Below are 14584 nucleotides of genomic sequence, written 5' to 3'. Positions count from 1 at the left end.
GGCTTATCAGTACAGGTAGCTCAGCAATTACGTAAAACTCGAGTGTTGTGTCAAGGAAGGCTAAAATTGAGCAGTCACTTTTTGTTTTCAGTTACAGCAAACCATGGGTCACGTGTAACGCAAGACACCAGCTACTGTGGCATATTACTAATTCAGGAAGGGCAGCGAGTGCTTTATTTGAATAAACCTCAAAATGAGGAGGAAAAAAAAAAAAACTATGAAAGAATATTTTATATATCCTCATGCCAGGGGACTGGTTTTACTTCAGCATATTCCAGCTGGTGACACTTTGCCTTCAACCACTTACACAGGCCATTTCTCTCAAGCTGTATGGTGTGATGGAAGGCAGCTGCATCTACCTTTGTTTGCACTGTAACCACTATTTTGTTGCATATAACCCTATTTATTTCCGTGGAACATTTCCTGTTCCTATAGCTGGGTAAGAAAAAGATGTCCTGGGTCAAGTGTGGAAAATTCAACTTCTGTTTGGAGGCTGAAATTCAGCAAACTCCCTGTTGCAGGCAGAAAAAAAAAAAAAAAAAAAGCATTCTTTAATGTGATTTGGCTGTCCTTGCAAGGTAAGATTCCAGTTATTTTGGGTGATTTTTTTTTTTTAAGTGTAAGTACGTCTTGTTTTAGGCAATGAAATTATTTAGTTAGTATGATTACAATGTTCTGGTATCTCATTGCATTTGTAATTCAAGAATTTGCTCCTCTGCAGAAATTATTAGAGACAGCTGTTCAGCATGAGTTTATAAGCAGCTCCCAGGGTACTCCAGCCTTTTTTACACTTAATATTGAAAGTACAAGTTCTCTAGGCTGAAGCGTGTTTTATCTGTTGCAGTCAAGGCCCGTACAAAAATCAGCATTCCACCAGAACAAAGATATTTTTCATGCGTTATCTCAGTGTTTATTACATTATAATAAAAAGATTGTCAAAAAAAAAAAAAAAAGATTGGAGAATAAACCAGGTACAGGTTTCTAGGTTTTCTTGTAAATAATTTATATTTGGAAAAGCTTGAATATATTCTGAAAAATAGAGTGTACTTACACATTGGAGGATATCTTTCCTTGTCTGTGCAGCAGCACTTCACGTCATGTCAGCCGCACTCTGACAACAGAACTTAGCATATGTCATGCCATGTATTTAAGATTCTAATTGTTTGCAGTTTACAGGATGCTGCTCAACATTTTAGCGTCTGAGTTTGGATTTTAAGCTCTAGTATTTAAATGTCAAACATTTCATTTGTTTTTACGATCATCTTGGTTTTCCTTTCCCATTGCCTCCAAGCCTTACTCTAGTCATGAAGTCCTTTCAGCTAGGATGTTGATGTTGTACAAGGATCAGTTAAAAACACAAAATGCTACCTCTTTAAAGCACTCTCATCTTCTCTTTCAAGGTGGATCATTTCCCAACCATTCTGTAACGGTGCCCAACCACTCCCACTTCCCCCTTTTTCCTCTCCAAAGACAAAGTCTGACTTAGTCATCTCTGATGCATATCATATTTTTTTTTATTTCATATATACATTCTCAACAAAGGATCAAGCCAAATGCTTTCGTTTTCTCACCTCTCAGTGAGCTCGAAGTACAAATTAACTGTTATAAGATCACCACTAAATTCCAAATCCACCCAAACAGATATGCATATTAGAGGGCTTTACTCTTAAGAAGTACAAAAGTATTTTAATTACACTACACGCTCCCTGTTTTGAAGTATTAATCACACCTATTTACACTTATGCCCATTTAACACCTATGCAACAAGATGTAAATTAGAACATCAAACATTTCTATTAAGTTCAGCTCCTTCCAATACACTAAACAAAGCTGTAAGCCCCTTTTCTTGTGCTTTGGGATGCACTGAGCGGTACAGAACAGGGTAAGGAGAATGCCATCAGCAAACCACGTCGATTACTCAAAGACTATATATGAAGTATTACTTCGCAAGTTACAAAAATACACAACTTCTGATGAAATCTGCTAGTTAATATACATTTACTCCAGAATATGAATACAAATAACTTTTATTTAAAAAAAAGCTAATAATACAAGAGGCATGTCTGAGAACTAGAGTTGTGTTAAAACCACTACCGTGTGTTGTAGGCATCATTCAGGAACTATACAAATCGGTATTCCTAAAAGATAATATCGCTATTCTCCAGCATAAAAGTTACTATGTGAGTTAAGTTCTAGGTCATGGTTTAAATTCAAGTTGAGCCACTTACACAGAATGCAAAGACCAGAAAATTTATGATCCAGTAGCTTCAAGAAAACAAACATCTGTTTCTTCCAGGTAGTCCTGATGCAAACCAGACAATAGGTGTATGCAAAGCCTTAATATTTACAGTCAAAATACAGTATCACTCTACAATTTTCTTATAAAACAGTAAGTAAGGAGTTGATGTAGATGATGATGTCGGAGAAAGAGAATTCAGAAAGTCCTTTTCCTCTGTGACCTTCACTTCAGAGTCATCAAAAAGCAACCACTTTCCTTCATACTCTTTCAGGCTCTGCAATACGTACAAAGCTTTGTTTTCTAGTCCACTGGAAGCAACACCATTCTGATCGCTGTGTTCCGTGCTGCACTCCACGCTTCCGTTAGTATTGCTAGACTCAGGGTTTCTGTTTTCAGTAACTATATTAAGAAATTTCTCAGCATTAGCTGGTTTGTTATTGTACAAGTCACAGTCAGACTTGCTCTTCTGTCCGCCCAGAAGTCCAACAGCTTCCATGTTCTTTTTGTTCAGAACTTTCCCTGGCTGGGCATTCCCATTGGCTCTAAAAGAGACTTCACCGTCATCGTAGTCTTCAGCGACAGTTCTCGCTTCCTCCTCGTTCAGTGGTTCTGGCTTAATCATTTCGTACATTTGGTCAGTGATGAAGTTTCCCTTGTCTATCTCCAGGCTATTAAGATCTGTAATTTTGACAGAGGCTGTGTAGTGTCCACTGCTAATTGTAATGCCACTGTGCATTACCACGGCAAATAATCCATAGGTGTCATTAGTTGGCTTCGTGCTCCATTCTTCTAGCGACAATTTGAGAGGCGTCAGCAGAGGAGTGTTTATCTTGGACAGTCCGCCATAGCAATCAAACCTTCAGAAGAAAAACAAAGTTAGACGTCGCCCCCTCAGCACACAATAAATCCTGCTTTAAGTGTCCCGTACATTGAGCCTATAGTCTTTTTCTTCTATTAGAAACATAGAGAGATGAATTAGAGACAGAGATATGAATGTGAAAAGCTGCTGCTTACTTTTTTTCTACTTGCTTATCATGAGCATCTGCCCCAGGCACCCGTTCAGTAAAGACATTTTTGCAAGTATGCGGACTGGTAAGTCTTACAGCCTAAGAGCCGTGTATTCTAACTATCTAAGAGACTTCCCTTTTCAGAAGCTGATACTTCTTTACTTAAAGTAAGTTTTAAATAGTGACAAAAATGAGTTTTTAATTTTTATCATTCATGCTTCTGTGATTATACGTCTACTTCTTTGCAGACATCAACCCGCTTACCAGCTTTGATAAGCTTCAGCATCCAAGGTACAGAGTAAGCAGGACTTTTTCCTTAAAGGTTTAGAAAAAAATACTTACTAAATGCCACCCAGAGAAACTGACTTTTTACTATAGTAGGTAATTTTTCTCAGATCACCTTAAAGCCCTGTAGTGTATTGCCAATGGTATGCAAAGGACAGTTACCTAAGGGTAATTAAGTAACTTTCTTATTGCTAGGGATTGGTCATTAACTGTCCTATCTTAGTCAGTTTCAGTAATTAGCTAGCTGATTCACTTTGGAAAAGCATTTAGCATTTCCATAACTATATAGCATTTTGTTCTCAGCTCACAAATTTACAATGAGCAAAGTTTAAGTCCTTTCATTTAGGATCTTCTAAAGAGTTTGGAAGGCAAAAAAAGAATCGGGACATAATCAGCTCTTTTGTGTATTAGCCTCTTTGAATCATTCAGCTTTTACATGATTTACAGACTGCATAGCCCAATATAATTAACCCCTTTATTTAACAATATTTTCTGGTGTCCCAATAGATTTCAGCGATGTTTCAGTCTTGGTCAAACATTAGGGTGTTGTAGGGAAAAACAGTGCAGAATACAGGCAAACTCTACTTTTGTTTCAAGAGCCAGCTACTATTATTCACCTTTACTTTTCCCATAATAAAGGATCGTAACTACTTTTAATCCAAGGGAAATGTAGACAGACATAACAGTATAAGCATGATTGGAGTAACAGAATATTACTTTGGTTTTACTGGGTTTAGTTTTGATTCTGCTGTACTTTTAAATGTTTTGCTGATGTTCCCAGCCATACACCTTCATAACCACAAACACATTCACACACACAGGTACCCTCAGTCACTCAAGTGGACTTTACTATAAACCTAGGTCTACAATGTGAAGGGATTAGAGTTAACATTTAACTGCACCAAAAGAAAAAGAGCAGATCATCAGAAATAAAACTTAAATTTTCTGGAAATCCCTATTATTAGCCAGAAAGAGATACTCAGAAAGAGAATACTCAGAAACTGCTTACTGATAGCCTAAGATAGAAATGCAGTCCCACTCAAGCACACTACAACAATCATATTAAAATAAAACGTTAAAAACAGGCTCTACCTTTTTTCTGAATGAGATCCAGCATCAGAAAGATTTGGAGAGGAGGAAATAAGAGAGGAAATCTTTTCCTATTAGCTTTTTGTTCTTCTTAATGATAATCTGAAGACAGAAAAATTGCATGCCAAGTACTCTGCCTCCTCTGACTGCTGCACAGTAGTTCATACACAACAGACCTGACTTCTGCAATGGTATCTTTTGAGGCCATAAATTCGTGGAACTTTACCCGCTGTACTGATTTAATACCTCAAATTATTAGAGACCTTAGAGGCTTAAGCTATTTTACTTCAACTCTTCTGACACATAAGACATTAAATAATCCAAATAAGGATTCTCCAGGGCATAAGCACTACTTTCACTAATTAGCAAACGTGACAGTTACAAAACCTTACAGTAAGACTTTATTGAAACCAGTAAGTCACCTGGCCTTACCTGATACCATTTCACTAGTCAAATACCTCATTTTCTCTTCGATGCCAATTGCACATTGTGGACAGGCTTAATGGGATGTTACCGGGTACACGTTTCACTTAATAGCTTCCTCATCTGAGCGCAGGGCTGTTTACCCCCATGACCCAGTACTTCCCCTCCCCACCCTTGCCAAACAGCATTACTCAGCCCCAGGCTAGTGGATGTTCACACTGGGTGCTTTATTTTTAAAAGCCACTTTGCAGGTCAGTCTAGAAAAGACGGAGCAAAGCCCTCCTAACTGCAAATATTTATTTACAGTACCCTTGCTTTCTGTTTTATTTTTCTTCACTTCTTTTGAACTCAGTTGTCAGGAAACTCAGTAGAGCATGACTGAGAAGCAGACAAGATTTCAAAGATTTTATTGGAGCTAGGAGAACAGTGATATGAACATTCTCAGTTTAAGCGTCTTAGTTAAAGCAGCAAAACCATCTGGTACTACTTTTTAGGACAAATTACTGCAGTCTTGTCCATGGAGAACAAGTTTTTTTGTTGGTTTTGGTTTTTACAATAAATATTACAAGTTAACTGAACTGGGGGAAGCTCCATCAAAGCTTATAGTGCAAAACACGCCGTAATAACAGCAACTCTAGATACTATAGGGGAAGCCAGCATTTTTATTTACTAGCCTTGGCTCTTTTGGCTCTTTCCCCATTTGATTTGCAGCTGTGCATTATTACTCCAAATCAGTATGTTTAGAAATGACATGGTTTTGTCCAAGATAAAAAGTCCAAGCCAAAAACTGAGAAGCGATCTTCCACGCAGTTTGGTTCATCACTGACTCCAGGACTATGTTCGATTTTTCCACTTCTACTTCCTCAACCTCTGGCTGCTAGAGCTTGGCAGAAAATACAGGACACATTCAAAGGGCACAGGAAGAAGACCACAAGAGGCTGGATTCACTCTGACCTGGGTACAGGTCTTAGTATTTTTGGAGCAAGGACCTGAAGATTGCCAGGACAGAAGAGGTAAGTGTCTCAGCAGACGGCTGGTTAACCTGTAAGCTGCAAGTGCTTCCTAACAGAAACAGTGAGGTAGCAGATGTAGGCACAAACTGACAGTAATGTCCAGGTTTTCTCTCTCAGGTTGTGTTTTTTGAATAACCTCTAATGATACCAGTATTCCATCTCACATCAAAGCCTATTCAATAACATTGCAGTTGTCAGAAGAAACGTTAGCAGACTTTACAAAGAGGAAGTTTTTTGCTTTCTGCTGAAGTCAGAAAGTTAATACTCCTAACAACAAGCACTGAAAATTGAGGGTGAGAATTCCACTTTCAAAAATCTTAGCAAACTACCAGTAAAAAAATATCTTAATACAATCCCTGAAAATAGTTCTTCACAAATCGGATTTATATTGACCTCAGTTATCAGCACTTGTTTATAGCGTGTCCTGTGACAAGTCACTCAACTCATACTTTGTGTCTAGTGCCAAAGGTCCTATCCACTTGCAGTGGTGACACAAGTGTTAGAAAATGCCACTGAAGGCTTCGTGCATTAGATTTCCTACCGTCAGGATGGCTCTGAAGGTCTAAGGCCAACCAACAGGGAATGGCTAAGCACCAGGAACTTGGTGCATAAAAAAAGCCAAGCTAATTTGTGCCTAAATAATGTACCGTAGGTCACAAAGGAGCTCTGTTAAGTCTCAAAATGAAGCTGTGCCACCAGAACACTCAGTTTATGCAGGGTTATAAACTGCGCAGGCTGCAGCAGTGCAGTGTGCTTGGCTCTCTGAAACAGATGCCATCGGGGGGATACTCAACCAGCACAAGCCTCTCTTCTTTTGCAACATCCAGCAAAGTTAATACAGCGTGCAAAAGCTACGTTTTAGTGAGCGCTGGAAAAAGTGGAAGGAAAGATCAAGTCTACAAGTGTTACTAAAATCGTCTTATCACTCAAAAATGCGAATCAGTCGTATAACAATTTTCTAAAGGATCTAGGGGAATATCGTATAGTTAAAGTTCTCATTTCTCATTATTTGAATCTCATTGGAGCTACTGCAAAATGCTGTGCCATAAGTTGTCACGGCATTGTTTTATTTGTGTATCCTGTTGTAGGGATATAGTCCTGTCCCTCACCCCAAAGGAAATCCCTAAATTCCTAAGTACAAATAACGGTAAAAACCAAGGATTTTCATAGTACATAACAAACTGATTGCTTGGCAGTTGAACATGAATGACATTGATCTATTCCTTTAAAACAGAGTATTAGCAATTTGTCTGTAGGATGTGTTAGATCTTCATTCAAAGTGTTGATCTAACCCCCCCCAGTTTTAGTACTGCTGTTCAGTTAAAGACCATAGCACCACTAGCTGTGAGCATAACGTTGTTTTGTTCTCAACACTTGTTCTGCTGAAGTACTTAAAAATGCCTCTATGCTCTCACACACAGGTGATGTTCAAAATAAAGTTTTAAGAAGCATCAGGATATCGAGCTGTTCTAAGCACAGCGGTAAAGCTTTTTGGCAAGAAGCCTCCTAAGAGTCTGTTTTCCTGAGGATAAATTTTTGTCACTGCTTGTAACAATAAAAAGCCCTTATGAAGCTACGTCAGTGGGACACAGCCCCTAATTTCAATCTAGAAACTTGCTTTTGGAGAATTTAAGGCATTTTCATCTCCCCAGTAAGATTTCCCTTTCAACAGCACACTGTTTTGTACCATAGCGTATCAGCATACTCACTCTAAGCCACTAGCAGCAAAGCACTTCAAATGAATTGTTATAACTTCAGGCATTTTATCAAATAAAAGACTGCGTTCCGCTTCTGTGTAATGATGACAGTTCTCGCAGAAATATTTATCCTCTCCCACAATCCTTTCCACTGATGCAAACTGTGAAATTGCCCACTTAAGAGTCTTCATTTCTGTTTTTGGCTCTGGAGAAACTGAAAGAGAATCATTACATTCATAGATACATGACTATTTATATTTCCAATGCACCCCACCAGAAGAAAAACAAAACGAGATTTATAAAGTTAAGACATCTTCAAGAACTGCCAACAACGCTGTGAAGAATACCCAATGTGTGTGAAATAGAAAACATATTCAAATCTTTGAATCATTTCAGGAAATTATATAAATACCAATCCATGGATGCTCTTACTTGAAATACACAGACCTACACCACCACCTACGTTGCCCGTTAGCATTTTACATATGAACACCACCACGTACACACACTGAACTCGGGAGTGCTTCAGCAAAACAGGGCGGGCAAAAACAGCGAAAGCTGCTCTGAATTAAGTCTATGAGCACTAAAAATGATTTATTTAAAATTCTGAAATTCACAGTGTCTTGCTGCCATGCTTACTGCTTACTTTTGAGAGTAGCTAAAAGTTAGGCGTGGATTGCTACCAGCTGTGGCACACACCAGAGGACTGACATTTCCAAATGTAAAGCACACAGTACTAGGGTAATGACAAAAATGTTTTCTAAAAATAATTTTAAAGATAATTTTTAAAGCAAGATTCATTTATTTTAAGAAAAATAAAGAAAAAAATTCTTCTGCTTAATCTTGCATTTATAAGAATCTCTTATCAAGGAAGAAAGGGCAGACCCAAATCAAAGAAAATACCCATTTATAAGCAGGAAAATATGTACATGAGTGAACGATTGTAAGCAGCCTGTCATATGGTAAGATCTGAGGTGATTTCAATAGTGTCTGTATCCGTCTACGTTAACTTTAGACTCTGTAAACACAACACTGATAATCAGGACAAGAGATAACAGAACAGCCTCTAATTTTAACCAGCACAAACAAAGGACAGTGCCGTATTTATCAAGGAACAACGCCTTCCTCAATGGCTGCCTGAAGCAGAAACAAGCCACAACCCTTTTCGGTAATTACTTACTTTCAGAACTTTCTTCAGTTTTAGAAAGTTCATCTTCTTGCACTGGAACGCTGATGTCCTGGAAGTCTTCTCTTCTTTCAGTGAAGCACTCGCACTCCAAGCATCTCGTTCTCAGTACTAACTGGCCCTGGAACAATTTCTCCACTAGTTCAAAAACAGCCAGCTCCGTACCTAGAGAGAGTATATGCCACATCACTTACCTAGGCGTGCTTTGTTCAAAAGACACTACAGAACCTGGCGACTTTATGGATAAAAAAATCACTGTGTTAAGAGACATGGTGCCTTAAGGATTCTACATAAGAGTAATTTTTTTTAAAAAGCTGCTTATCACATGAGTTTTCACAGTATCGCTGCCTACTACTGAACAGGAAGCCTTTCTCTTTGCTCTCAAACTTTTAAGTTCTAAGATTAGATCCTTCTTTTACAGTTGAAGTTTGTGTCACATTCTAGACAGTGTTTGCCATCAGTGCACTCGCTGCCTTCTTTGTACGGACTCTCAGTCTCCTCAAGGAACATCACACTTGTATTATTGCCTGCTTTGTACTGGGTCTCAGCTCCTCTCCTCCAGTATTTTCCAAATTAGTTGGCCAATTTTAGTCAAATCTGATGAAGAAATGGGGATCTCAAAAGATTCTGCATTCCTTCAGACATTTTCATAAAAATCGGTGGTTGGATAAGAAAATTCCAAACTAGTAACTACTAAGGCGTACTGTGCCCCTTCCCTCAGCAGTTACCTTGCTTTGCTAACGCTCAAAATTCACACCTGCCAGCCAATTTGCATACATCCCGTGGCTTTCCTAGTTCCTGGGAAGGCTGAAAATATGGAAAGACTAAAGAATAGGGAGGGAAGGTGAGAATACTGTTTGTAAGGGCTTAGGACACAAACCCATTGCCCGTGGGGTTTCATTCTGTTTCTCCCTTTGAGTAACCTCCCTTTATGTTTTGAATTCACTTCCTATTTCTATAGATGACAAACGTTAGTGGGAATATAAGCCTGGTAATATGCTTCTTTTTTTATATATATATTGAACAACGATTACACAACATTAGTGAAAGGCCTGTTTAGATCCAAGCTAAACAGGCCAGGGTATAACACAAAAATTACAAATGTATAAAACAAATTCAAAAAAATCTTTTTCAATTTTTGAAAGTGTAATTTTGTATTTAGAGAGCTCTGCTTGCAATGCAGTCTGAACACTGACTTCCAATGCACAGTAATTTCCTGATCATTCTAATTTTAAGCCCATACGCTTGTTCACCAACCTTCCTTTTTTGGTTCTTTTTCAGTTCCTTTCTCATGGCTTTCCACAGGAAATGCTGGTTCATGACCTTCTTCTTTAACCTTATTACCATTTTCACACTTTACAGAAGACTCTTCAAGCTCACAGTCATCGTATTCTTTCGCTGGGTCTTTGGATCCCAAATTTGTCGTTAACTTCCCCAGACTATAAAATTTGGACAGAATACTGGGTTGTTTGCACGAAGATTTTAACCAGTTTAATCGAAGTCGTGACTTCTTCTGTGTTGGCTTTGCACTCTCGTTTTCAGTGGAGCACTTGGCAATGGCCTCAGTTTGATTTTCTAGCTTTTCTCCTGTTGCTTTCCTCTTTGACCTGGTTTGTCTCTGATTTTCTTCTGCTGCAATTTGTTCTTTTGATACTTTGGATTTTTTCTTTGCGTTGCCACCTTCGGCATCACTTTTTCTTTTCCCATTTCCTTTGAGCAGCTTATCTTCGGCCACCTCTCCCACAGGGCCACTTGGCTCACTGTCCTCCTCCTCGGCAGAGTTGCCGGTTCCATTGCTCTCGATATTTTCGTCAAGTTTTTCCTCCGGTTTAGCTGTAGGCTCTTCCAAAGGCAGTTTGTTCAATTCTTCCTTCTTCAGTAGCTGACACGTTTCTTGGATGTTACCTAGGATACACTGCAGAACCTCCTGGGCATCGTGCTGCAAGTAGCCTTCATACATAGGGTTGAGCTCTCTATTAAAGGCAAAAGTAAACGAGCAAAGTAACGATGAGCAGATTACTAGCTAGCTAACATGACCAGATACTTAAATTAGAGAAGTTCTGCTATAAAAGCAGGGGAGGATCCCCTCCAGGCCTAGAGAGAAGTCGTCTCTCACAGATTCCCATGGGAAGGTAGTCACAGCCTTACGCCGAAGAGCACTTAAACACACGTTCAGATGCAACCTCACAGCGGTACTTCCCAGGACAACAACAATACTTACATACTTCAGGCTAACCACTGCTTTAAATCCACTGTGGGGCTGAAATTATATTCTGACAAAATCTAAATTTATTTCCAAACTTACGATACCATCTAGGTAGCGATAAACACAAACCTCCCCTTTGAAATGTAGGAAACCTTCCTTCCTACGATCGCGTAATGATGCCCCAAATTTAAGATCATCTACCCCCCCAAGTCTGTACCGTACAATCACAGCCACCTCCAAACTTGAGGTGAAAATTCTGACAGTGTTTTAGATAACCTGTACCTCAGGGTATTGAGTAGCCTTCGTGGCTGAGTAGCAAGCTCATCGGTGTATTTCTCCGGATTTAAGAGAAAGCTGGCTTGAAGCTGCTCAATGGAAAGAATCAGGGAGTGCAGACTGCAGATCAGCTCGTAACTTGCCAGGGGATCTTCTTTACAATTTCCCTGCAGTAACAATATAAAAGGAGTAAAACACTTGCAGGTTTGTCTGTAACAAGCAGTTAAACTTTTTTTCCTGCCCCCACTTAAGTTTTCTAACAGACGTGACAGATTTTCTGTCCAGTACGGGAAAGAGGCAAGTTTAGGTCAATATACTGCTCTTCTGCCAGCAGAAAAGAAACACGAAAGCCAGACTATACATTATGAAAACCCAGACCGTCCCTGCCCAAACTCCGATTTCCATCCGTTCAAAATACTGCACCATCATTATCTTCATTTCAGAAACGGGGCATGATAACTCCGCTAGTTTCTGAGAGCTTAAGGCTCGCGCTTACAAGTTTACAGACACTCTGAGCACTGCCAAGTTCGAACACAAGTTCAAAACTTCTCACACTTATTTTTTACCTGAAATAGCACTACAGAAAACAATACTTCAAAACTTATTACAAACAGAAGGAAACAGCTCTATTTTCAGTACCGTCCTGGCACGTAGCCTCACCTGCGCAAAGGCAAGTAAAGGAACACGTAGGGAGATACGTTACCTTTTCTGCTTTTTGCTCTCCTTCTTCTTTCAAAGATTCTTTCTTCTTTGAAATGATATTATATAAATGCTTTACTCCAGTTTTAAAACCAGGACAAAAATATAACACCTAAAAGCAACAGTTTAAAACAAAACAATAATTGGTAAGCTAAGTTATTTGACATCACACGTCCACACTTACAATCCAACTAGCTTTGCACCTCCCGAGGCTGCTGCACAGCACGCGAAGATTTCGGATTATTCAGGGCAGGGACGTGGCTGGAGTATGTAAACTGACAAATTAATCATCAAGGCAATCCGTGGTGCACACACTTCCTGCACTATCATCCTTTTCCTGCACTATCATCCTTTTTTCCCCACTGTAACTAGATTCCCTGTATACAACACCCAGACATCTCCTATACGATGTCAAACTAAAAATCTCATCTATTTGTGCTTAACCAAAACAAAAGGATCTTTTTTGAGGCCCCGAAACGCGATCTTACCTGAAGGATGCTGTTCAGGTAACAAGTGTTACCAAGATTATTCAGGCCCACAAAAGGCAACATGTTGTCTTTTTTCTCACAGCTGACAAGCAACGGAGGCTGTGCTGCAGGAACAACCTGGTCACTATAAAACAGTGAAAACAGAATTAATGACTAACGAGCACAGATGAGAACGGTGTCAAGGCGTTTCTGAGAATCTCTACATGGCTACTCCAGGCACTCAAAGAGAGGCCAACTCCACCGTAACCCTTCTTTCTAGCAACCTACTCAAAAAGAGGCAGGTTTACGAGAGGCGTGTGTCTGCCATTACTCCCAACACCCACCTCTCAAGAAGCGGAGTGATTTAAGGCACCAGTAAAGCTCTCTTTACAATACTTTTGTGTGTTCTTTGTTCATTCTTAGTGCAGCTCCAAGAAAAACGCTATGTGTGCAGCACATATTTTCTATTACTGTCCCTTGCTCCAGATTCATATCACTTCATTGCTGGGAGCATAACAAGCAAATAAATATAGAAGGGGGGAAAAAAATAACAAAAAACCTGGCGCATTACACACAGCGCTGATGCACTGTACTGATACACCAGACAGAACCACGTCGCAAAGCCTCCAACACGTTTATCGCAATGAGGCAATTTTCCTTCTCCCATTTCATTTCCTCACTAGCTGCAGGGAGACGAGCTGCCGAGTTCACCCAGGGCTCAAACACCCAACAATAACGCACGGCAGCGAGCGGTGGACTCGGTGCTTTTACTCCCAGCATAAGGGACCTTCCATATCCAATGTTTTTTCTGCAGGATTCATTTTGTAAAAGCGACACTTTTAAAGTTTCGATACTTCAGCAGAAGGGGAATCGCTTTCTATCGAGCTGAGCTGAGGGAAACTTTGTCTGAACCTCCCGAGGCAGCCGCCGGCAGCCCGGCCGTGCCGCCGCCCCCCGCCCCCCGGCTCCCCACGCACACGTCGGCTCCCCGCGGCTCGGGGCTGCTCCCGCCGCCGTCCTGCGGCTCGGCGAAGTCCAGCGCCCGCTTGGCCTCCTTCTTCTGGAACAGCTTCAGCGACAGCCGGCTCCGCTTCGACGGGCTGCCCCGCAACGCCGCTCCGCTCTCGCTGGGGAGCACCCCGGGCATCTTCCCGGCCGGGAAACGCCACCTGCGGCGGGCACACACGGGGCGGCGTCGGACCGGCACCAGCACCCTGGGAGCGGCCCCGGCCCCTCAGCCCCGTCCCTCACGGCCCCGGCCCCACCGCCCCCGTGGCCCGCCCCGGCCCCTCAGCCCGGTCCCGGCGCTCACCGCTACATGGCGGCCCTGCGCGTCCCGTCACGGCCCGGCCCGGCCCGTCACGGCCCCGCCGCCCCCGCCCGCCGGGGGCCGTCGCTATGGAGACCGCGGGCCCCGGCCGCGCCGCCCGCCCCGCCACGGGAAACTTGGCGCGTTTGCCTTGCCGCCAGGACCCCCGCCCGCCGCGCTCCTCGCGCCCAGCCGCCGCGGGCTGCCCGGATCAAACGCCCGACACGGAGCCGACGGCGAGGCTCGCTGGCACCGCGGGGGCATGGTGGCCGTCGGGCTTCACCCGCTCGCTGGGCGGGGGAGGCAAAGCAATGCCTCAGCGAGCGCTCTGCCGGCGGTACCGGCGCCGAACCGCTGTCTCCGCCGTCAGGCAGTGCGGCGGGCAGCCCGCGGGGTCCTGCCTGAGCGCGCGCGGGCGCTGGCAACGGCCTAGCCAAAGGCCCGGGACTCGCGCCGGGGGAAGGGGGGGGGGGGGGGAGCAGCTGGGCCGAACCATTCCGCAAGGACACCCCCGCCCCCCCCCCTCCGGAGGCGGAGGTGGATTGATCCAAGGGAAGCCCCGCCCCTCCCCGCCTCAGCCAATCACAGCGGGAGGCGCCGTGAGGCGGCGGCCGGCCCGCAGCGCCCCCGCGCGGCTGGTTGGGGGGGGGGGGGCGGCAGCTGCCTGCTGTGAGGAGAAGCTCGGCTG

The 14584-nt window shown here is 42.5% G+C and overlaps 1 protein-coding gene across 1 annotated transcript; it reads right to left on the bottom strand.

The window, feature by feature from the left end:
- Window positions 1–1493: 1493 nt before the first annotated feature.
- On the bottom strand, window positions 1494–14085 carry USP1 (ubiquitin specific peptidase 1). Its single transcript, XM_083846107.1, has 9 exons — window positions 13900–14085; window positions 13565–13756; window positions 12609–12732; window positions 12125–12232; window positions 11428–11588; window positions 10197–10912; window positions 8934–9104; window positions 7766–7967; window positions 1494–3096 (listed from the first exon to the last, which is right to left on the bottom strand). The coding sequence occupies exons 2-9, from the start codon at window positions 13732–13734 to the stop codon at window positions 2364–2366; spliced, it is 2385 nt and encodes a 794-aa protein (XP_083702233.1). The 5' UTR covers window positions 13735–13756; window positions 13900–14085; the 3' UTR covers window positions 1494–2363.
- Between the last annotated feature and the right edge of the window lie 499 nt (window positions 14086–14584).

Source organism: Anser anser (genome assembly GCF_964211835.1).
Source record: "Anser anser genome assembly, chromosome: 8".
NCBI lineage: Eukaryota > Metazoa > Chordata > Aves > Anseriformes > Anatidae > Anser > Anser anser.
The sequence above is the reverse complement of the archived record's forward strand: the minus strand, read 5'-3'. Positions and strand labels throughout refer to the sequence as shown.

Coding starts and splice junctions, on each gene's coding strand:
- USP1 (XM_083846107.1), bottom strand. CDS start 13,734: ATGCCCGGGGTGCTCCCCAGCGAGAGCGGAGCGGCGTTGCGGGGCAGC. Junction 12,733..13,564: donor GAGCCGCGGGGAGCCGACGT/GTGCGTGGGGAG, acceptor ACTGTTTTATAG/TGACCAGGTTGTTCCTGCAG. Junction 7,968..8,933: donor AACTGAAGAAAGTTCTGAAA/GTAAGTAATTAC, acceptor ATTCTCTTTCAG/TTTCTCCAGAGCCAAAAACA.